The 23,392-nt window shown below is 56.2% G+C and overlaps 1 protein-coding gene across 3 annotated transcripts; it reads left to right on the forward strand.

The window, feature by feature from the left end:
* The first annotated feature begins 3,489 nt into the window (after positions 1-3,489).
* On the forward strand, positions 3,490-22,206 carry WNT2B (Wnt family member 2B). Of its 3 annotated transcripts, none has more exons than XM_038749838.1 (5): positions 3,490-3,617; positions 15,351-15,571; positions 16,979-17,256; positions 18,324-18,588; positions 21,219-22,206. In XM_038749838.1, the coding sequence occupies exons 2-5, from the start codon at positions 15,445-15,447 to the stop codon at positions 21,446-21,448; spliced, it is 900 nt and encodes a 299-aa protein (XP_038605766.1). In that variant the 5' UTR covers positions 3,490-3,617; positions 15,351-15,444; the 3' UTR covers positions 21,449-22,206. The 3 variants fall into 3 exon arrangements, with proteins under 3 accessions (XP_038605766.1, XP_038605763.1, XP_038605765.1); XM_038749835.1 differs by lacking the exon at positions 3,490-3,617 and adding an exon at positions 7,191-7,251; XM_038749837.1 differs by lacking the exon at positions 3,490-3,617 and adding an exon at positions 7,191-7,251 and having other exon boundaries at positions 17,021-17,256.
* The last annotated feature ends 1,186 nt before the right edge of the window (positions 22,207-23,392 follow it).

A 23,392-nucleotide genomic window follows, 5' to 3' on the forward strand; every position in this document is an offset into this window, starting at 1 on the left:
CAGCCTTTATGTCCCTACCCTTTAAATCCACGGTCAGGCACGCGATCTCTTGCTTCCCCCAGGAAAGGATAAAACCCTTGTGGTTTTTGCACTTCAGCTGCAACTCCCAATAATAATGATGGAATTTATTAAGCACTTACTATGTGCCAAGGTGGGGTAGATACAAGGTAATCAGGTTGTCCCACATGGGGCTCACAGTCATAATTCCCATTTTCCAGATGAGGCAACTGAGGCCCAGAGAAGTGAAGTGACTTGCCCAAAGTCACGCAGCTAAGTGACAGAGCCAGGATTAGAACCCACACCCTCTGACTCCCGAGCCCGTGCTCTTTCCCTTAAGCCACGCTGCTTCCCAAGCGCTTTAGTCCAGCACACTGTCGTCAGTAGGCGCTCAATAAATACCATGACCAGGAGGAAGAACCCAAACCAGCCGCCTCTGATCCGGAAAGGGCCGTCCGGCTGTTTTTAATTCATTCACACTCAGGCAGCTCCGCCCGGGGGGAGGGAGCGGGAAGAGAAGGAATAATAATAATGATGGCATTTATTAAGCACTTACTGTGTGCCGAACACTGTTGTAAGCGCGGAAACTGGGTGAGGGCCTGGGGGAGCCGAAGAAAGAGACGAGGGGGAGACCCGGGCCTGGCAGAGACCCCGCTGCCCCGTCCCCTGCGATGCTGCAGCCCCTGGACACATGTGCCCTCGGAGGCCGGAGGCACAGGCATAATAATAATAATAATAATAATAATAATAGTATTTGTTATGCGCTTACTATTTGCCAAGCACTGTTCTAAGCACTGGGGGAGATACAAGCTATCAGGTTGTCCCAGGTGGGGCTTACAGTCTTACTCCCCATTTTACCGATGAGGTAATTGAGGCCCAGAGAAGTTAAACGACCTGCCCAAAGTCACACAGCTGACACGTGGCGGAGTCGGGACTGTGGAAAGAGCCCGGGCTTGGGAGCCAGAGGTCATGGGTTCTAATCCCGCCTCCGCCACGTGTCAGCTGTGTGACTTTGGGCAAAGTCAGTTCTCTGAGCCTCAGTTCCCTCATCTGTAAAATGGGGATTAAGACCGTGAGCCCCACGTGGGACACCTTGTATCCCCCCCCAGCGCTTAGAACAGTGCTTCGCGCATAGTAAGCGCTTAACACATACCATCATTATTATTATTATTAGAACCCACGGCCTCCGACTCCCAAGCCCGGGCTCTTTCCACTAAACCACGCTGCTTCTCAATGGAGTGTCTTTGGCTGGCCCTGGCTCAGCTCGTGGGGTGCTGAGGGAGGGGTGCAGTGACAAGGGGTTTGGAGCCTTGTGCGGCTCCCAGGCCCAACCCAAACCCCGGGAGGGACCGGGGTTCAAATGGGCCGAAGAACCGGACCCCTCTTGGGGACAGGGGAGATCGGGGGGCAGTCCCGGTTCTCGGGGCTGAACTCCATCCTTTGGGGAAATGGCCAAAAGTTGCCATCTTGCGCGCAAGGCAGAGAGCTGGTTCACCAAAACCCATAAAATGTAGCCTGCCATAGTGATAAGAGCCCGGATTTGGGAGTCGGAGGTCGTGGGTTCTAATCCCGACTCTGCCACTTAATAATAATAGCATTTGTTAAGCGCTTACTATGTGCCAAGCACTGTTCTAAGCGCTGGGGAGGATACAAGGTGATCAGGTTGTCCCACGTGGGGCTCACAGTCTTCAGCCCCATTTCACAGATGGTTGTCCCACGTGGGGCTCACAGTCTTCATCCCCATTTTACGGATGAGGTCACTGAGGCACAGAGAAGTTAAGTTCATTCATTCATTCATTCAATCGTATTTATTGAGCGCACTGTACTAAGCGCTTGGGAAGTACAAGTTGGCAACAGAGAGAGACAGTCCCTACTCAACAGTGGGCTCACAGTCTAGAAGGGGGAGACAGAGAACAAAACAAAACATATTAACAAAATAAATAGAATAAATATGTACAAATAAAATAAATAGAGTAATAGTCACTCGGGCAAGTCACTCGAAGTGACTTGCTCAAAGTCACGCAACTGACAAGTGGCAGACAAGGATTAGAACCCATGACCTCTGACTCCCAAGCCCGTGCTCTTTCCACTGAACCACGCTTGTCAGCTGTGTGACTTCGGGCCAGTCGCTTCACTTCTCTGGGCCTCCGTTCCCTCATCCGTCAAATGGGGATGAAGACCGTGAGCCCCACGTGGGGCAACCTGATGACCTTGTACCTCGCCCAGCGCTTAGAACGGCGCTTGGCACACGGTAGGCTCTTAACAAGTAGCATCATCATCAAAGGAGAGAGGGTGACTGCCCGTTTAAGGGAGGAGGAAACTGAGGCTCGGAGAGGGCAGGGCACGAAGCGAGGCCGTGTGCCTTGGGGCTTCCTCGAGGGGAGTGGCGGAGAGGCGCCCCCCGGCCCGGCCCCTCCCCGCGTCGGACGCCTGGGTCCGCGGGAAGGACGCTAGGACCCAGGGGCGCCGCGGCGCTGTGCGCTGCGCCCTCCGGGACCGTCCCGTCCCATCCCATCCCATCCCATCCCATCCCATCCCATCCCATCCCGTCCCATCCCGTCCCTCCCGGCCCGCTGGAGCAGGTGCGGGGGACGGGAGGCCCAGCCCGGCTCCTGCCGCGCCCCAGGCCCCGGGCATCACGCCCCGAGCCCTGGCACCTCCGGAGCCCCGGATCCAGCCCCGGGCATCACCCCCCGACGCCTGGCACTTCCCCAGCCCCGGATCCAGCCCCGGGCATCACTCCTCGATCCCTGGCACCTCCGGAGCTCCGGATCCGGCCCCGGGCATCACCTCCGGACGCCTGGCACTTCCCGAGCCCCGGATCCAGCCCCGGGCATCGCTCCTCGACCCCTGGCCCCGGGAATCCCTCCTCGACGCCTGGCACTTCCCGAGCCCCGGATCCGGCCCCGGGCATCACCTTCGGACGCCTGGCACCTCCCGAGCCCCGGCTCCGGCCCCGGGCACCACCTCCGGACGCCTGGCACCTCCCGAGCCCCGGCTCCGGCCCTGGGCATCACCCCCTGGTCCCCTGGCCCCCCCGTCGCTCCGGCCCCGGGCATCACCCCCCGGTCCCCTAGCCCCCCCGTCGCCCCGGCTCCGGCCCCGGGCATCACCCCCCGGTCCCCTGGCCCCCCCGTCGCCCCGGCCTCGGGCATCACCCCCCGGTCCCCTGGCTCCCCCGTGGCCCCGGCTCCGGCGCCGGGCATCACCCCCCGCCCCCTGAGCCCTCGGCCTTCGAGCCCGGCTTGCCTCGGACAGCGCGCCCTCCGACAGCGCGCTCCGTGGCCGGAGCCCGGGCCCCGCATGGACCCCCGAGGGGGGGGCGGCCGGGCCCGCCTAGGCGCCCCCGGGCCGGGCGGCTCCTCCCCCCGCCCCCCAGCAGCCCCCCAGCAGCCCCCCAGCATCCCGCAGCCCCCCGCCCCGCTCCCGTCCCGGGCCGCGCGTCGGGCCCGTCCCCGGCCAGCCCCCGGAGCTATGCGGAGTCCGGGCAGCGCGGACCCAGCCGTCCCCGCCGCCCGGCCCCCCGCGGAGCCCGGCTGCCTGGGCCGCCTCACCTGCCTCCTCCTCCTCCTCTTCCTCCTCCTGCTCCCGTTGCCGCCCCGCGTGGACTCGTCCTGGTGGTGAGTGCCCCGCCCCCGCCCCGGGACACAGGGGCACTGCCCTCCCCACGGGGCTTGGGACGGAGCCCCCCGTGCCCCCGGCCGGCTGTCCCCCGTGCCCCGCCCCGTCCGGTGGTGTTCCCCGGGTTCCTGGCCGGCTGTCCCTCTGGCGCCTGGCCGGTGTCCCCCGTGCGCCTGGCCGGTGTCCCCCATATGCCTGACCGGTATCCCCCGGGGCCCTGGCCGGCTATTCCCCGCGTACCTAACCGGTGTCCCCCGTGCGCCTAGTCGGTGTCCCCCGTGCGGCTACCTGGTGTCCCCCGTGCGCCTAAAAGGTGATCCCCGTGCGCCTAAAAGGTGTCCCCCGTGCGCCTAAAAGGTGTCCCTCGTGCACCTAGCCAGTGTCCCCCGTGCGCTTAACCAGTGTCCCCCGTGCACCTGACCGGTGTCCCCCGTGCGCCTAAAAGGTGTCCCCCGTGTGTCTGACCGGTGTCCCCCGTGCACCTAAAAGGTGTCCCCCGTGTGCCTGACCGGTGTCCCCCGTGTGCCTGACCGGTGACCCCGTGCGCTTAGCCGGTGTCCCCCTTGTGTCTGACCGGTGTCCCCCGTGTGTCTGACCGGTGACCCCGTGCGCCTGACCGGTGTCCCCCATGCTCCTGACCGGTGTCCCCCGTGCGCCTAGCCGGTGTCCTCCGTGTGCCTGACCGGTGTCCCCCGTGCGCCTAGCCGGTGTCCTCCGTGTGCCTGACCGGTGTCCCCCGTGCGCCTAGCCGGTGTCCTCCGTGTGCCTGACCGGTGTCCCCCGTGCGCCTAGCCGGTGTCCTCCGTGTGCCTGACCGGTGTCCCCCGTGCGCCTAGCCGGTGTCCCCCGTGCGCCTGACCGGTGTCCCCCGTGCTCCTAGCCGGCGTCCCCCGTGCGCCTAGCCGGTGTACCCCGTGCGCCTGACCGGTGTCCCCCGTGCGCCTGACCGGTGTCCCCCGTGCGCCTAGCCGGTGTCCCCCGTGCGCTTAGCCGGTGTCCCCCGTGTGCCTGACCGGTTTCCCCCGTGCTCCTGACCGGTGTCCCCCGTGCGCCTAGCCGGTGTCTCCCGTGTGCCTGACCGGTGTCCCCCGTGCGCCTAGCCGATGTCCTCCGTGTGCCTGACCGGTGTCCCCCGGGCGCCTAGCCGGTGTCCTCCGTGTGCCTGACCGGTGTCCCCCGGGCGCCTAGCCGGTGTCCTCCGTGTGCCTGACCGGTGTCCCCCGGGCGCCTAGCCGGTGTCCCCCGGGGCCAATGTTCCCCATCGTAGGGGAGGGCAGGGATTGGTGAGCGGGGGCTGTACCCGGGGCGAGGCGGGAGCCGGGGAAGCAGCTCCTCCTCCTCCTCCTGCTCCTGCTCCCCGGGGGGCTCCGAGCTAGACCGGGGTCTTGGAGCCCGGGGGGGGGGACGACGACAAGGCCGCCTCCGCAGCCCTTCCCCCGTGCGGCTGGGGAGAGGGCGCTGGGGGTGCTGACCAACTCAGAACCCACCGCCCCATCTTCGTACACGGCTCCGGGCCGGCCGAGCCTCCCTCCGCCCCGGGGCGGGTCTGCCCTCGGGCTGGAGAAGGAGAAAGAGGGGGAGGAGGAGGAAGGGCAGTTCAGCTTTCCCCCAACCCCCCGAAACCCGGCCTAAGAGGGTCCAAGCGCCCCGGAATAGCCCGGCAGCCTCTATGACCGGGCCTCCACTTGCAGTGAGGAGAATGGGATGATGAGCCCCAACGCCTACTTGCGTTTCAACGATCCGGATAATCGCCTCAATTCTCCCTTTCTATTTGGTTTTGGAGACTGGAGTGGGAGGGAGGGAAAGAGAGGCGAGGAAGAGAGTTTTGGGGTGTCTGCCCCCGCAAGACCTTAAACGGCTTTGTTCTCTGACAGAAAGAGAAAGCTTCTCCCCTTGTACACCATTTGCGGGGAGGGGGGACCCCATTCGAGGCTGCCCCCACCGCGCTCAGGGCTCCAGTCCTTGAGAAGCCTCTGGGGGCTTCACGCTGATTTTCAGTGTTATGTTTTTGAGGAGGTCTCCACAGGCTTCTCCCTTTAGGGGGACTCTCACACTCTTCTCTCTTTGTGAGCTGGGCCGGGGTCGGCCTTTGGTGTCCCCAATCATCCCCTCCCGCAGTTCTCGGCAAGATCTTATCCCGCACTCGCAGCCCCAGCATCCCACCTCCTCAAACATATCTCTGGGACTTGGGTTCGAGAGTTGGAGCTGACCTCTGCGCTCTCCCACTCTCCCTCTCTCCCCCCTCCCCTCTGGTTGTTGACACTGACTCTTGGCCGGAGAAGGTGGGGGGAGGGAAGCTCCCTCGACAGAGCCCAAGATCATTTTGAGATTGCTTTCTCCCCCCTGCCAAACTCCCCCCCCGCCGACCCCTCCCTCCCCCCCACCAAATAAAAAGCAAGTACTTCCTCTGTTTTCCTCTTTCCAAAACCCTTTCCTATACTTTTTATCTGCGTGGGCTCAAAGAGGGAGGAGTTGGGCTGGAGGAGATGTAGGGAGAGGCACAGGTTGGTATCTTACATCTGGCTGGAAACATTTCTGAAGGAAGGAAAGGAGAGGGAGAGGAAAAATAGTCATAATCAAACTTGTGGAAATTAAGCCCTTTGTGCAATGCACTGTACTAAGTGCTGGGTTGATAGGCCATAAACAGATTGGACATAGTCCCTGCCCTTTAGTCTAAGAAGGAAGGAGAATGAAGATGAGGGATCTGAGGTGCAGAAAAGTGAACTGATTTGGCCAAGATCGCACAGCAGACAAGAGGGAAACGCTTTAAAAAAAAAACTCCAGAGTGAACTGTTCAACACTGCTGTTGTTTAACCTCTGGAGCCTGGGCGGGGGGCTGGATCCACTAAGGGATCGTCCTTTCCCTTAGTTCTTCCCCCAGAGTAGGAGAAAGGACTGAGGCTCAGTACTGGAGAGCCTCCCCCCGCCCTCCACCCAAGTTCTGGCCCTGCAAGTCATTAGACCTACACCTCACGTCACAAGGCCCTGCCCAGCCATCCACACAGCCAGAGAGAGTGATTAATCAGCTAGGGTGACAGAGGTGGTCCAGGAGCACCCCCACATTTAAACCCCCGAGATCGGGGGAGATCAGCCTGGCTTGAGAAAGGGGCTGAATTCGCTGCTGGTGCCACTTCTCACAGATGTCAAAAGGGCCCGGAGGTTAACATAGCCCCCAGTCAGAGGTTTCCACTCTTTCCAGGACGTGGGGAAGTAGGCAAAGGCCTGGAAATCCATTGTGACTCCAGCCGCCCTCACCCCACTCCCTCCCCACACGTGTTTTGTATTAAGAGTCTGGGAGAATCACGTGTGGAGATGTAATTTGGCGGTGGGGTTTGGGTGGGGGGGAGAGACAGGCGTGCTCAAGCTGAGAGAGGCACTCTCGTGGAGAAGCAAAGGAAGCGAATGGTGCTCCCGGACAATGGGGAGTGAGGTTTGTTCCTGCAGGAAAGAGCGGGTGCAGAGTGGCTGTGTCCCTGGTCTCCCTGGCAACAGCTTCCTGAATCCTCCCCTCAGTTATCCATCTCCTCAGTCTTACCAGGGAGGGCTCCGATGCCCCTGGAAACTAGGCAGCTGGAGAACCCTTTGGGTTCTGGGTAGTGTGAGCTGCATGTCTTGGAGAGTCGACACGGAAGGGTAAGATGATCTTTGAGGTCTTCTTCCCAACCCCTAACTAGGCTCCAGAAAGGTAATAGGCTTGGGGACCTGGACAGAAGAGGATGAAGCAGGCAGGATGCTGGGGGAATCAACGGGCAGGGATCAGGCCTATTAACTCTATCGTACTCTCCCAAGCATTTAGCATGTTGCTCTGCACAAGGCAGGAGCTCAGTAGATACTCCTGATCGATTCTCTTTGAGTCAGTCTGCTCTGTCAGCCCCAGGGACACTGAGAGAAGGCAGCTTAGATGAAAATGGTGAGACTTCAGGGGCTGCCTATGGCCAAGTTCCTCCTCTCTGGAGAGTGAAGTGGCAGGGAGTGTGAAAGACCCTGAAAAGTGCCTCTAGCACTAGGCAAAGATCTCAAATCCCTAGCTGCAGAGACCCTCTCATGGGCACCCCCGTGGCAGGGTGATGGCTCTTGGGAATCCATCCACCAGGCTAGCTCTCTTCCTCCCTTCAAGGCCCTACTGAGAGCTCACCTCCTCCAGGAGGCCTTCCCAGACTGATCCCCCTCCTTCCTCTCCCCCTCCTCCTCCTCTCCACCCCCCGCCTTACCTCCTACCCCTCCCCACAGCACCTGTATAAATGTATATATGTTTGTACGTATTTATTACTCTATTTTATTTGTACATATTTATTCTATTTATTTTATTTTGTTAATATGTTTTGTTTTGTTCTCTGTCTCCCCTTTCTAGACTGTGAGCCCACTACTGGGTAGGGACCGTCTCTATATGTTGCCAACTTGTACTTCCCAAGTGCTTAGTACAGTGCTCTGCACACAGTAAGCGCTCAATAAATACGATTGAATGAATGAATGAATGAATCCATGCTCCTCCTGCCCACCCCGCCCCATCCCGGATAATAATAATAATTGGCATTTGTTAAGCGCTTACTAGGTGCAAAGCACTGTTCTAAGCGCTGGGGAGGATACAGGGTGATCAGGTTGTCCCATGTGGGGTTCACAGTCTTAATCCCCATTTTCCAGATGAGGTAACTGAGGCACAGAGAAGTTAAGTGACTTGCCCAAGATCACACAGCAGACATGTGTGCTTGCTAGCTGCTGGATGGGGCTACCTGGGCCCAGGTCTGCCTCCCCCGGCTCAATGCTGTTGACTCACAGCCCTCCATCACCCCAGGTTATGACCTAGACTCTTCTCTCTGCTCTTACATTGGGATCCTTGTGGACTTAGAGGATAGTGCCCTTTCTGCTGGGCCTCCCTGACTGTGATTTGGGGGGCAGAGGTTTTCCCAAGTAAAGTTCAGGCCTTCTCTTACCCCACCCATGGCTTGGGCTGAGGACCGTCATGAGACCTGGGAAGTCTCTGGAAGTGTGGGAGAGAGCAGAGGGAGAGGCTGGGGACCCTCAGGGACAGTACCGGGGCGGGGCCCAGCCGGGGTATCCAGAGACCAGGGCGGGGAGATGCCTGTCTTAAGCGATTAGGTAGGGAGAGAGAACTGGGAATTACCCAAGCAAGGGAGGGCTGCGAGGGACCATTCCAGGCCAGAGGTCAGCTGGAATGAGGGAAGACATGCTCAGCATGGGGCACATAAGGCTAGCAGTGGGGGAGGATTGAATCATTGTCTCTACATCTAGGATGGGATTTTACCAAGAGCCCCGAGGCCAGCTGTTCTCCCTCTCCACTGAGGACAAAGCTAGAAAAATGGATTAAAAAATGGATAAAACCACAGCAGGAGGGATTTCAGTTAGACACCAGGAAGAACTTCCTGCAATGCCTTCTTTCCCATGTATCCGTCCTAGAATTGGTCCATGGCAGGACATTGTCTTGTTAAATGTCCTCACTAATTTCCTTAGGGCCCCAACTCCAAGCCTGGGAGCTTCTGGGGAATCCCTTTTCTGAATCAGTATTCCTGGACGGAGCCAGACAGTCACGGGGGAAAGGGGGGCTGCCGACTCGCAGTCCGAGGGGAATGTTCTCGGAGTTGTGAACTCCAAGTTTCATTCTCTAAACAAATCGTGGCAATTATTTAATCCAGGATCGGGCTGTGCGTCAAGGACCGCTCCCGATTGCTTCACTGGCTGCGGCGGGAGTGGGTTTGGGTCTGTGAGTGTTTGTTTGGTTTGTTCCTGGAAGCAGTTTTCCTGATGGACAGATGGAGCCTGTGGCTTTGACTCGGTGGTATTTGTGTTCATGCTACAGCCCAGTCCCCAGAGTCTCCCACCCTACCACCCAGAACAGATGGGCGCTATCAGCCCCCACTCTGCCTCCAGGAAAGAAGCGTGGAATTTTGTTCTGGTTTCTTCCTTGAGTGGGCTGCTTTCAGCCTGATCTCAGCTCAGGGGGAGAGCTGAGTGGAGGGATTTAGGTGTTGGTGGTAATAATTATAATTATGGTACTTGTTAATCGCTTTCCATGTGCCAGGTACTGTTCAAAGGCACTGGGGTAGATGCGAGATAATTAGGCCCACGTGCATCTTGCAGTCTTAATCCCCTTTTACAGATGAGGGAACTGAGGCACAGAGAAGTTAAGTGATTTGCCCAAGGTCAAACAACAGAAAAGTGGCAGAGGTGGACTTGGAATGCAGGTCCTTCTGACTCTCAGGCCTGTGTTCTATCCACTAGGCCATGGCATCGAGGGGCACACACCAAGAGCAGATCCTGACATCACGGGTGCTCCTCACCTCTGTGGTCCAGGGCCCCTTTGGGTGGTGTCTCTGCCATCTAGGGCCCACTCTGGTGCCAGAGGGCCTCCTAGGGTGGGTTCCTCTAGCCTCTTCTAGGGGGCAGGTGGGTCTCCTGTCCCCTCTTCCCCTTCTGCACCCACTCCACTCCCCCGCTTCCGGCCCTGCACCATCCTATTAAAGGCTGCAGGACCCCAGGCCACAGCTTCCCTCCCAGCCAAGCCGCAGGCAGGTTTCTGGAACTTGATCCATCCCCATTCCAGGAACCTGTACCTCCACAGGCTCCCCTCTGACTGGCACTAATCATGTTCTGCACTGATGGGCCAGCCCTGGGGCCTGCCCCAGGCCACAGTGTTCACTGCAGGAAAAGGCCCTGTCCAGGTCAGAGTCCTGATAGGGGGGCCTGCCTCGGCCCCCCTCATTCAGTCAATCAATCAGTGGAATCTATTGAGCACTTAACTGTGTGGAGAGCCCTGGACAAGTAGCAGCATGGCTTAATGGATAGAGCATGAGCTGGAAGTCAGAAGGTCATGGGTTCTAAACCTGGCTCCGCCATTTGTCTTTTGGATGACCTTGAGCAAGTCACTTCATTTCTCTGGGTCTCAGTCACCTCATCTGTAAAATGGAGAGCGAGACTGGGAGCCCCACGTGGGACAGATACTGTGTCCAACCCAATTTGCTCATATTCACCCCAGCGCTTAGTACAGCTTCTGGCATACAGTAAGCACTTAACAAATACCGTAATTACTGTTACTATTAAAAGTACAATACAACAGAGTAGGTAGACACGATCCCAACCCTCCAGGAGTTTACAATCCAGTGGGGGAGATACCATATGGAAGAGAGGCATCAGATTTTCTTTTGGTGGGGCACCAGCGACGGGGGTCAGTGGTGTCCAATGCCTTGGGAAGGAGCCCTCTAACCTGGTTGCTGCTGGGACCTATGGTCTTAGGAGGTAAGGCAGATTTCCAGCCAAACCTGGCCCTCCACTGTCCTGCTACCTGCCCTAAGGTGGATCCTTGGGGTGGGTAGGGTCCAGGTCCCTCGGCGAGCTAGAAAGTAGAGAATGTGACCTGAGAGAGGAGGGGCGGAGCACATAAGGGAGTGGGAGGAGTGACACCCCTTCTGTCATCCTCAAGAGTTCAGCTAAGAGGTCAAGTCCCTCCTTCCCCTCCCCACAGCACTTATAAATATGTTTGTACAGATTTATTACTCTATTTATTTTACTTGTACATATTTACTATTCTATTTATTTAGCTTTAATTCTATTTGTTCTGACGACACCTGTCCACATGTTTTGTTTTGTTGTCTGTCTCCCCTTTCTAGACTGTGAGCTTGTTGTTGGGTAGGGACCGTCTCTAAATATTGCCAACTTCTACTTCCCAAGCACTTAGTACAGTGCTCTGTACACAGTAAGTGCTCAATAAATACTATTGAATGAATAAATGAATGAAAGTCAAGGGGGAACTAGGGGAGATCATTGACTCTCAGCACAGGAATTGAAGAAGGAGGCATCTCAGCGACTCATAGTTCCTTAGAAAAGTAACCTGTCTGAAACAGAGCCCCTGGGGGTTAGGGGAGGGGGAGAAATTGGTCCAGGGGAGGTGTGTGCTCAGGGGAAGAAGGATAGGGAGACACAGAAGAAGCACAACTGATTAGGCACAACTGAAAATGACAGGGAATGATCAGTTTCCCCACTGAGCAGAGCCTGCTCTTGGTTACCTTGACCTTCCCGCGGGCTCAGGCTTGCTAAGGGAAGCCCGGCAGACAGGCTAGGGGAGGGCAGGGCCTAGGGGATTGAAGATTGAAGTCCCCAGTGGAAGGGAGTAGTGCCCCAGATTGGAGAACTCATAATGTCGTGAAGAGCCTAGAGCCCTGCAAAGGAGCCCCAGGGACTATCCTAAGGTTCAGCGGCCGCCTCTTTGAGGCAGACCCCGTTTTCCCACTCTCTCTCCCCAATTCCAGTTTTGAGGGGCCAGGCAGGGAAGTAGGGGAATTGGATGTCCACCCTCACTCCAAGCAAGAAGCAGTCAGAATCTGATTCTAGTGATGCTCATGTTCTTTCTTGCCTGCTGCCTAGTGGCTTTTGGGTTCCTGGTTTAGGGGCTAGTGCTCATAATCTGTGTGGCCTACTTACTTGGTTGTTGGCAGGGCTATCAGGCTCAGTCATAGCTCAGATTGGCTGCCCAGGCTCTGAAGTGAGAGCCCTAGAGATGGCCCTTCTCCTGCCCTAGGGTTTCACCTTGGGAACATTAGAAGGGGACCAGGGAGAAAGCTGGATTTTGTGCCCTTCAGCCCAGGCAATCTGAAACATCACCAAAGGAAGTGACCCAGTGAGGCAAGTAGGCATTTATCCTTTGGATGCTTCTGCAAGGAAGAAAGAAGCAGCATGGCCTAGTGGAAAGTGCGTGGTCCTGGGAGCAGAGGATCTGAGTTCTAATTTCGCTTCAGCACGTGTCTGCTGTGTGAACTTGGGCAAGTAATTTCACTTCTCTGTGTTTTAGTTTCCTTATCTGCAAAATTAGGGATTCAATATGGTTCCTTATCTGCAAAATAGGGATTCAATACCTGTTCTCCAATCTATTTGGACTGTGAGGCCCAAGTGGGACCTGATTACCTTGTATCTACCCCAGGGCTTAGTACAGTGTTTGGCACTTAGCTCTTAACAAATACCATTAAAAAATGAAGGAAAGAAAGGAGGGTATCAGGCAAGGGCCTTAAAGTGATCGGTTTGTTCCCTCCCACCCGTGCCGCCTGTTGTCTGGTAAAACTTCTAGACCAAGAAGAGAGCACGGGGGATGGGAGGAGAGAGGGACGTGTCGGGGTAGGGGTTGTGACTGGTTTTGAGGTGGGCTAAGGGGAGGTTCCTTACCATCTCTGAGGACAGGCTTGGTCTTCATTTCCACTCCTTACCTTTCTCCAGAAAGTGACCGCAGAGACAGGGGCTTCCTGGAAGCGTGCAAGGCTGAGAGCGTTTGGGTGGAGAGAGAAGAGGGCCTTGGAGAGCCTGGGCGCGCCCACCCAGCCTGGCTTGGGATTATACTTGATGTAAGGCTGTGGTGCAGCAGCCAAATGGATGAGGACAGACCTAGAGCTGGGTGGGGGCTGGGAGGAGGCCAGGCGGGTGGGGCAGAGGGGCGCAGCAGGCAGACACCCCGCAGCCTCAACAATAATAACAATAATTGTGGTATTTGTTAAGTTTTTACTATGTGCCAGGAACTGTACTAAGCGCAGGGGTAGATACAAGATAATGGGGTTGGATATAGTCCTTGTCCTGCATGGGACTCCCAGTCTTAATCCCCGTTTTACAGATAAGGTAATTGAGGCACAGAGAAGTGAAAGGACTTGTCTAGGTTCACACAGCAGTCAAATGGTGGAGCTGGAATTAGAACCCAGGTCCTTCCGACTCCCAGGTCTGTGCTCTATCCACTAGACCAAGCTGCTTCCCAGTAGGCTCCCTTGCTTCCCCTTGAACCCAGCCCCCTGACCTGAGCTGGGCCCCATCTACCTCTCCAACTTCTGGGTCCCCCAGATATTTGGACAGTTCACTCATTCAATTGTATTAATTGAGCTCTTACTGTATGTAGAGCACTGTACTAAGTGGTTGGGAGAATGCAACAATAAACAGATTTGTTCTCTGCCCACAGTGAGCTTACAGTCTAGAGGACTTACACTTCCCCTCTCCCCCAGCCCCAGCACTTCGGTTCCATCAGGCAGGCTTGCCAAGCCCATGTGACTGAGGTGGGGGTCTGGGTGGGCTTCCAGGCTCCTGGGAGGGGTATACCCAGGGGAGGGGGTGGCAATTGGAAGAGAATAGCACTGGGAGCCTGGAGAGAGGGACCTGAGGCTGGGGAGATGGGGCAGGCGGGGGCTGAAGGTGCCCACGCCCCACTGTGGAGTTGGGCTGGTTATCATAAACAGGGACCTGCCTCTGTGGCTTAGGAAGACGAAGTCTAATGAGTGGAGAAAGGGTCAGGCCAAAAAGGAAAGGGGTTGAAGGAGTGGGTAGGGCTATTCTGGGCATTCTGGGGTCGGGGTCCAAATGTATGAATGGATGGAGACAGCAGAAAGTGACAGGGCTGGACTGGGGGTGGGCTGAGTGGAGAATCCATCCCTCAAAGGGACCTTGCTTAACAAAAAGCTCTCTCTCTCGCTCTCTCTCTCTGTTCCTCTTCCTTTCTTCCCCCAACCCCAACCAGGGATTCTCCTTCCCCAGGCCTCTTACCCTCTCCCAGTTGGACTGCTCTTCCCAGACCTCATGAGGACAGGCTGATGGGAATGACAGAGAAGGAGGGAGAGGCGAGGTTTCCTCTTTCTAACAGGGGTTGGGACCCTGGATTCTCACCCATAAGGGTCAGGCCAGGACCAGAAACGTACTCAGGGAATCCGGATCCAAGGCATCCCCTTTGCTCAACCACCCACGGCCAGAGCTGGATCTGAAACAAGACCTGAGCAGACAGGGGTTTTGGCAGGGCAGTGAGTGGTCTCCCCACTCTCCCATCAGATCCCCACTCAGCCTCACCTGGATTGGCTTGGGGGTGGGGGGTGGGGAGGACAGCAGGAAAAAGGGAATGGTTCTCTAGCCTCCCTCGTTTTAGCACCTAGTGATTTTTACTTGATTAAAAGAGCTGATAGCCTGTGAGTATGTGAAGTGTGTCATTAGGATGGGGAAGGAGCATGTGCACAGCCTGTTTGTGTGTAGTGGGTATACACATCCCCCTTCTAGACTGTGAGCCCACTGTTGGGTAGGGACTGTCTCTATATGTTGCCAACTTGTACTTCCCAAGCGCTTAGTACAGTGCTCTGCACACAGTAAGTGCTCAATAAATACGATTGATTGATTGATCCTGTATGAGTCCTCTCCTTGGTCCAGCTGCCTGTAGGATGGAGCCCAGCTTTCTATCATGGGGTGTCCCCTGGATCAAGCCCAGTACACAGCCTAGGTTTCCCCAGTGGACTGGTGCAGAGCAGAGGGAAGCCCCAGGTGCAAGTTACTTATTTCCTGTGAACATGCTGAACCTTGGGTTGTCACCAATCCCCGGCCCATGGGTGGCCAGAATTGTTGGGTAGGAATTGTCTGTATTTATTGCCTACTTGTATTTTCCAAGTGCTTAGTACAGTGCTCTGCACACAGTAAGTGTTCAATAAATACGATTGAATGAATGAATGAATGAATGACAGGCCCAAGGAAGCATCCTGAATGTGGTTCTCTCTGCTGCCCCTCTCCCACTCTCTCTCTCATCTTCTTCACTGTTGGGGACTGGATCCCTAGAGCCTGGCTGAGGCCTCGAATAGCCCATGGGTTCCCCCCACTATAGCTTTGTAGGGGAGGGAGCTTCTCACCCCAGTCCCCCCTGCCTTCCCCACAACCCAGTATGCCGATGGGAGCCAGTGGGCCTAACCCTGGGACCCCCTTTCCTCTCCCCTCACCCACAGGTACATCGGGGCGCTGGGTGCCCGGGTGATCTGCGACAACATCCCCGGGCTGGTGAGCAAGCAACGGCAGCTGTGCCAGCGCCACCCTGACATCATGCGTTCCGTGGGCGAGGGCGCCCGCGAGTGGATCCGCGAGTGTCAGCACCAGTTCCGCCACCACCGATGGAACTGCACTACACTGGACCGGGACCACACTGTCTTCGGGAGAGTCATGCTTAGAAGTAAGGATGCCTCTTACCACCAGCCCCCTCTGCCCCACTGGTCTCCTGAGTCCCTTCCCCTAACTCTCTCTTCTTTCCTGCACACCTGGCAGGACGTAACTGTCTGTCTCCTCTTCTCCCCCATTCCTCCCCTGGACCCTGCCTTTCTTTCCTTCCTCCACACCACCCCCCATCCTCTCTCCCATATCTCCCTGACCTCCCCTGACCCACTCTCCTCCCCCTCCCCTCCCCTCCCCGGCACTCCCATCTGGATTCTGGGATGAGAGGTGGTAACAGGGTTGGCTTTCCCATTTCACAGCTGGAAAAACCGAGCCCTCCTCTCCCCCAACAATAACAAACCTCTGAGCCCGAGGCTAGCTCAGAGCAAAGTTGAGAATGGATCCTCCCTCGCCCTCCCTGGGATCACTCTGTCTCCCACTGGCTGCAACCCTCCCTCTTAGCCTTAGGGGTGGAGAGAGAAGAGAAAGTCCCCTCCCATCCAACCACTCTGCAACCCTTTCACCTCTTCCCCTCGCCCCCTTCCCCTCCCCGTTTAACCTCAGCTAGGTTTCCCCCTCAGCCCTGAAGGGCGGGAGGAGGGGCTTGGCTCTCCGTCTCTTTGGGGCTGGCGTGATGGTAATGGCCAGGCAGGGAAAACAGAAAGGGGATGTATAAATATTTGGAGAGCCTTTTGGCCTTGATTTAGCATGGGAACACGCACCCTGGCCGGCCTCGGAATCACCAGCCCCAGGATGATGGGGTGCGGGGGGAAGCTAGGGGCTGCTCCCCTCCAGGGGCTAAGGCAGACTCGTCCTAGCCAAGGGGTCTCTCCTGTGGGAGGATCCCCCTCAGCCCAGGCTTCCACCCGAGTCTAGCCCTGTCTGCTCGGGTTGAGAGCGGCATCCTGCGGGAACTGTCCAGCAGGAGCCAGGTCTGAAGAGGCTGGCAGCGGGAGAGGGAGAAAAAAAAAGAATCAGTCAATCAATCAAGCAATCGTATTTATTGAGCGCTTACTGTGTGCAGAGCACTGTACTAAGCGCTTGGGAAGTATAAGTTGGCAATATATAGAGACAGTCCCTACCCCACAGTGGGCTCACAGTCTAAAAGGGGGAGACAGAGAACAAAGCCAAACATACTAACAAAATAAAATAAATAGAATGGATATGTACAAGTAAAATAAATAAATAGAGTAATAAATATGTACAAACATATATACAGGCCAGGCGGGAGGTCGTTTGGGCCCTACTCCGGGCACAAGACTTAGGGGTGGAACTGGCCCAGTCCAGAGCCCCCCAGCCGTCCCCAGGTCCTGCAAAGAGGACGGGGCAGACCTTTGAGTTGGGGGGGGGAGGGTTGGGGCTTCCAGGTGTGTGGGGCCCCGGACCCTGACATGCCCTCCCTCCCCACCCCCGACCCCCTGGTCTCCAGGCAGCCGGGAGGCAGCTTTCGTGTACGCCATCTCATCGGCAGGCGTGGTCCATGCCATCACGCGCGCCTGCAGTCAGGGAGAGCTGAGCGTGTGCGGCTGTGACCCCTACAAGCGGGGGCGGCACCGTGACCAGCGTGGGGACTTTGACTGGGGCGGCTGCAGCGACAACATCAACTACGGTGTCCGCTTCGCCAAGGCCTTCGTGGATGCCAAGGAGAAGCGAGTGAAGGATGCCCGGGCGCTCATGAACCTGCACAACAACCGCTGCGGCCGCACGGTCAGTCACCGGGAAGGGACAGAGAGACGGAGGCAGGGAAGATGCATGAGCTGGCGAGGGAGAGTGGGGGACATGCCTTGGAGGGCTCTAGATGGGCTGTGAGATGCACACATATGTCTGTGCAAGATTGCCAGGGGCCACACACACGTGTGTGTGTTTGTGTGCACTTGTGCGCCATGGGGGAAGCCATATATGCATGCCTATACATGTATGCCCGGGGGAGGGTGCACATGTATGTCCGTGTGTGTATGCCTGGGGGAAAAGTACAAATGCAGGTCTGCATGTACACCCAGGGGAACAATGCACATGCATGTCCACATGTGTATACCCCAAGGGAAGGCATATACATGTCTGTGTGCGTTTGCCTGGGGGACATATGTACATGCCTGTGTGCGTATGCTTGGGGGGGAAGGCACACATGCATGTCTGCATGTATGCCTCAGGAGAAGGCACCTACATGTATGAATGCATGTCTGCCCTGGGGAAAGGCACACATGCATGTCTCTGTCGGGGGGAACACACATGCTTATGTCTGTGTATATACTTTGGGGGGAAGGGCACATACATATGTTGGTACATGTATGCCTGGGGGGAAGGCACACACATACACCTGAGCATGTCTGCCCACGGGAAGGGTGCACTCATAAGTCTATATGCCCAGGGAGGTGCAAATGAATGTTTGCGTGTATATGCCCAGTGGGAGGGAGGGCCCATATGTATGTCTGTGTGTGTACACCTGAAGGGTGGGCTCAAGCTCAAGTGACAGGAGAATGTAGCTGCGAGAGCACTGAGGACTGTGTCTGGCTAAAAGAATCAATGAATCCAAGGGAGGGAAAAAGGGGAAAAGGAGGAAACAGCCCTAGAAGGGGAATAATGGTGACCCAGGTGAGAGAGCCGGGCCCAGTGACCATGGCTGTCTGATGGTCCAGTGACCGTGGCTGTCTGTTGGCCAGACCCCCAGGTGCGCCAATCGGACCCTGGCTTGCCTTACCACCCCAGCTGAGCCGCTCCCTCACCTGCCCTGTCGGTGCCCCTTGCCTTTTCCTCCTCCCATCCCCCGGCCCCAGGCCGTGCGGAAGTTCCTGAAGCTGGAATGTAAGTGCCATGGGGTCAGCGGCTCCTGCACCCTTCGCACCTGCTGGCTGGCGCTGTCGGACTTCCGCAAGACCGGAGACTACCTGCGGCGCCGCTACAACGGGGCCGTGCAGGTGACGGCCACGCAGGACGGTGCCAACTTCACCGCCGCCAACAAAGACTACCGCGGTGCCACCCGCGCTGACCTCGTCTACTTCGACAACTCCCCCGACTACTGCGTCATGGACAAGGCGGCAGGTAAACAGGCTGGAGGGGCTGCCCAGAGGGGGACTCACCCCATCCCTTCCCCAGCTCCCCGCACCCCTCTTCCTCACCACTTTCCTAAGGACCCTCTGCTCCCCCGAGTCACCTGGGCTCTCACGGCACTGCCTTTGCCTGGCACTGTCCAAGGATAGTGTCAGTGGGAGTGGGTTCAAACTGCAGTTGGAGGGATTGAGGTTAAGCCTTAAGGATGATCAAGAATGGGAGACCCTGGAGCCCTTGACATAGCAGATTAAAAAAAGAGTCAGTCAGTCAATCGTATTTACTGAGCCCTTAGAGCGGGAAGAACACTTAACTAAGCGCTCGGGAGAGTACAGTATAACAGACACATTCTCAGCCCACAGCGAGCTTACAGTCTAGAGAAGAGACAGACATTAATAAAAATAAATGAAAGTACAGATATGTACATTAAATTACTTGCTCCCTCGATTCATTCCCCCTCCAACACCCACTGCATTTAATGTACGTATCTGTAATTTCATTTATTTTTATTAATGTCTGTCTCTCCTCTAGACTGTAAGCTCGCTGTGGGCTGAGAATGTGTCTGTTATACTGTACTCTCCCGAGCGCTTAGTAAAGTGTTCTTCCCACGCTAAGTGCTCAGTAAATACGATTGACTGACTCTTTTTTTAATCTGCTATAAAGAAAGAGGGTTTAGTCAGGGAAGGCCTCTTGGAGGAAACAGCTAACTGGAATAATTGGGAGTGGGGCCTAAGGCAAAACAAGGGGGATGGGAATAATGACCTCTGCCTTCGGCAAAAATTTAGGACCTGGCCTGGTCCAGTTCAGGCCCGAGAGTGGGAAACCTGAACTCAGAGCAGTCCTACATTACCGCCTCACTTCCAGAGGGCCCCCAGATCCACCATGCTGGGCTCTACCTCAGCCAAGGAGACTCCAGTTCTTTGCCAGGCTCTCTGCTGTGGCCCAGTTTGGGCAGGGTGGCTTACAAGGGAATGGCTTGCATCTCTGCCATACCACATCCACATCTTCTTCTCTGTGCCTGTGGGACAAAGCTTGGGGGTGGAGGTAGGAAATGCAATCTTGCACCCTGTGGTTATCAGCCTCTTGGTACTGTTCTTCCTAAAGCCAGAGTAGGGCTTGGGAGTGGAGTAGGGCCTTCTCAGCAGGCCAGGCCTCTCTCCTCTCCGCAAGACAGAGAGGGTGGTGGTGAAGCTGCCAAAAAGCCTGAGAGGGTCATAACGGAGGGGCAGTGTCTGGGGAAAGGCTCTGCTTCTCTTGGTGGCCTTTGCACTTAACTTTTTGCCTTTCTGGGAAGGAAGAAAGAAGGTGGGGCATGTCTGGACACTGCACTAGAGGCCCATAGAAGGGAGGCAGTAATTTCACACCTTGAACTCCCAAACCGTAACAGGGAGTCCATATCAGGGGTGTGTAAGGCTCGTTCTTTAATGAATGGAAGCAACACTTCCACCCTCAGCAGTTCGGACCAGGGGCCAGATAGGAGTCACTGTGGACAGAAGTGCAGTCTCTTCCACCTTTCAAATCGTCCCCTCGTCCCTCCTCCCCTCCTGACTGTTGGCCCCCAGAAGGCCAACCAAATGAGGTAAGTGGGTTGCAGGCTAAAGTAATTCACCACCCTTTACGAGTGGGTGTGGCAGTCTGATTGGACAGAGACAACGGCAAAATTTCTTCGCTGAAGCAAAATGCGGTGAGGCTCTTGGTGGAGTGGGTGTTGACAGAAAGGCTGGATTTTTGATGCTGGTGAAGTGGAGGGTGTTAGCCATAAAATAAATACATTCATTTATATTAATGTCTGTGTCCCCCTGTATCCTGTACTCTCCTTGTGGTCAGGGAGTGTGTCTAACAATTCTGTTGTACTCTCCTAAGTACTCAGTCCAGTGCTCTGCATGGAGGAAGCGCTCAATAAATAACATTGATGGTGATGAGGAGGGGGCTGCTATCTCCAAACTCAGCCAGGCGCCGACTACTTTGACTCAGGGGAGATTGCAGAGGGCATGGGCACTGTTGGCAAAGTGGGGGAGCAAGGGGTGGCTCTGAATCCCAGACTCAATCCATCAACCAGTGGTATCCATTAAGCACTTACTCTTTGCAGAGCACTGTACTAAGCACCTGGGGGTAAGAAGACACAATCCCTTTTCCCTTTTCTTACAGTCTAGTGGGACTCCAGAGGTCATTCTGTCCATGTTGCTGCCTCTGAACACGACAGATCCTGACCTGTCTCCGGCAGTCCAGGAGAAGGGAGATGGGGAGGGGGCAACAGTTGCCTATACTGAAAAGGCTTAATAATTACGGTATTTGTTTGTGGAATAGTATGATATTCCTCCATAGTAAGCCTTTACTCTGGGCCAAGCACTGGGGTAGATACATGATAGGCATGTCTGACTCAGTTCCTGTCCCACATGGTGCTCACAGTCTAAGTAGGAGGGAAAACAGGTACTGAATTCCCGTTCTATAGATGAGGAAACTGAGGTACAGAAAAGTTAAGGGCTTGTCCAAGAGAAAAAGCTACCCCACCCTTCTTTCAAAGCGTGCACAGAGGTATACTTGCTGGGAGGGCTGAGAGTATGGCCTTGGCATGACCTGACTTTTGGTGCCCTCTCTTTCCTTCCCTCCCCTCTCCTCTCCAGGCTCCCTAGGCACGGCAGGACGCTTATGCAGTAAGTCATCGCGGGGCACCGATGGCTGTGAGGTGATGTGCTGTGGGCGCGGCTATGACACCACCCGGGTCACCCGGGTCACCCAGTGTGAGTGCAAGTTCCACTGGTGCTGTGCTGTGCGCTGCAAGGAGTGCCGGGATACCGTGGATGTGCACACCTGCAAGGCGCCCAAGAGGGCAGAGTGGCTGGACCAGACCTGAGCACTGGTGGGCGGGGAGAGGGATGAAAGGGGAGAAGAAATGACCCCAGCCCCTCCACCCCAAACCCCAGACTCGACGACACGAGGCACTCACCCGCACCATATACACTCACTCAAACCCCCTGCCCTGCCCACCCTCTCCGAAGACCACCACTCACCCCTCAGCCCTGGCCTGAGACAGCACAGCTTCTATTTAAGGACTTGGACTCGGCTCCATCGTCCCAGGCGGGTCTGATGCCCCGTCTCCCACCCAGGAGGAGTTGGAAGAATCGTACAAGTCCGAGAAATCTCCCTGCCCTCACTCAGAGGGTGACGGGGGAGGCGTGAGGGGGGCCTGGTTGGCTTCAGAGAGAGAAGAAAATGCACTAAGTGGATCTCCCCAGCCCGGAGTCCTGATGTCACTTTTCCTCTTCGCTTCCTCGTTTCCCTGGCCTCATTCAGGGACATGGAAGAAAGGGCTTTTGGGGGCACAGTGAAGGGGAAGGGAGCTCTCACCCGAGGGAGAAGTGGCAGGGGAGATGGGTTTGCTGCACAAGAGGACGTTGGGTCTCCTTCCCCGCCCCAACACCGCCCAATGGGGTTGTGAGTTTACAACTCCGCAGCCGGGCCAGAGTGGCCATTTGAGGCCCAGCTGGGCCCGTGCAATAGCCTGGAGTCTGGACTCAGGTGGGTGCGTGGGGAGGGGTCAGACCTGCCAGAAGAGGCTCTGCCCACGTGCTTCTTTGTTGTGTATACTGCTGCATTCTGTGGAAAGATAGATGTGTGTGTGTGTGTGTATATATATATATATATATATATCTTTATAAACCAGCATCAGACAGCCTGTTCACTGCTCTATTTGTGTTTGGTGGGGTTTATTCGCAAAGGCTGGAGGGGAAGGGGCAAGGGAGCGGAGGATGATTCTAAAATTTGTCCTGGTGCTGGCCTTTTCTTCCCAGACCCAGGAGGGCCCCTAAGCCTGAGCTATGGGAAAGTGGCATAAGCTGTGCAAAGTGCAGGGTGCCTTGGATGGGGCAGGGGTTCAAGGGAAGGGACAGGGAGAAGACAGCCCCCTTCCAAGGAGGGGGAGGTAGGAAAGAGATGGAGGTCAGGGAGGTGTAGAGTAAGGGAAAAGGAAGTAGCAGCTCTTTCCCTGGGATCTGGGACAGAGCCAGACCAGAGAGACTTCTACGTCCCAGCTGACTACAGGCAGTCAGGGTTGAGATGGCTAATGAGTCCCTGGGTAGTGAGCCCTGTTTTCTTCTTCACTGAGGTCTCCCTCAGTGAGTCCAGGGTGGGATCATCATCATCATCATCATCATCAATCGTATTTATTGAGCGCTTACTTTGTGCAGAGCACCATACTGAGCGCTTGGGAAGGACAAGTCGGCAACATATAGAGATGGTACCTTCCCAACAATGGGCTCACAGTTTAGCCCTGCCCTAGACCACTTACCCTAAGCAAGGTCAGGATCAATCCCATCGATCCCATTGTCCGAGGACCCAAGGGGAATACTGCTTCACCAACCCTCCATGCCAGCCTCCACCCATCTTCCTCCTTAGTCTCCACACCAGGCTCCTCCTCTGTCAATCTCCTCCTTGGCTGAGGTAGGGACAAGTGGAAGCGGGAAGGCAGGGGAGGGAGGGGAAGCGGAGGAAAGAAAGGACTCATTGGATTGGGGTCTCAGCAGAGGCCAGTAAAAGGAGGGAGGGACAGAGTCCCGTGCCGTCTGCCCATTTTCGAGGTCAGTGGTCACCTTGTATCCTCCCAGTGGTTTGCACATAGTAACCGCTTAACAAATACCATCATTATTATTATTACAAGTCGGCAACAGATAGAGATGGTTCCTACCCAACAACGGGCTCACGGTCTAGAAGGTGGAGACAGACAACAAAACAGAACAAGTAGGCAGGGGGACTGGGGTCAGGGGAGCAAGGCAGAGGAGAGGTAGAGTTGTTGTTGCTG

The sequence above is a fragment of the Tachyglossus aculeatus genome, chromosome 7, assembly GCF_015852505.1.
Source record: "Tachyglossus aculeatus isolate mTacAcu1 chromosome 7, mTacAcu1.pri, whole genome shotgun sequence".
In the NCBI taxonomy this organism is placed as follows: domain Eukaryota; kingdom Metazoa; phylum Chordata; class Mammalia; order Monotremata; family Tachyglossidae; genus Tachyglossus; species Tachyglossus aculeatus.

What these genes read in the sequence shown, in the direction of transcription:
- WNT2B (XM_038749835.1), top strand. Translation starts at nt 7,226, where the DNA reads ATGTCTTGGAGAGTCGACACGGAAGG. An exon ending in TGGAGAGTCGACACGGAAGG is followed by an intron (nt 7,252 to 15,350) that starts GTAAGATGATCT and finishes CCTCACCCACAG; the next exon opens with GTACATCGGGGCGCTGGGTG. An exon ending in CGTCATGGACAAGGCGGCAG is followed by an intron (nt 18,589 to 21,218) that starts GTAAACAGGCTG and finishes TCTCCTCTCCAG; the next exon opens with GCTCCCTAGGCACGGCAGGA.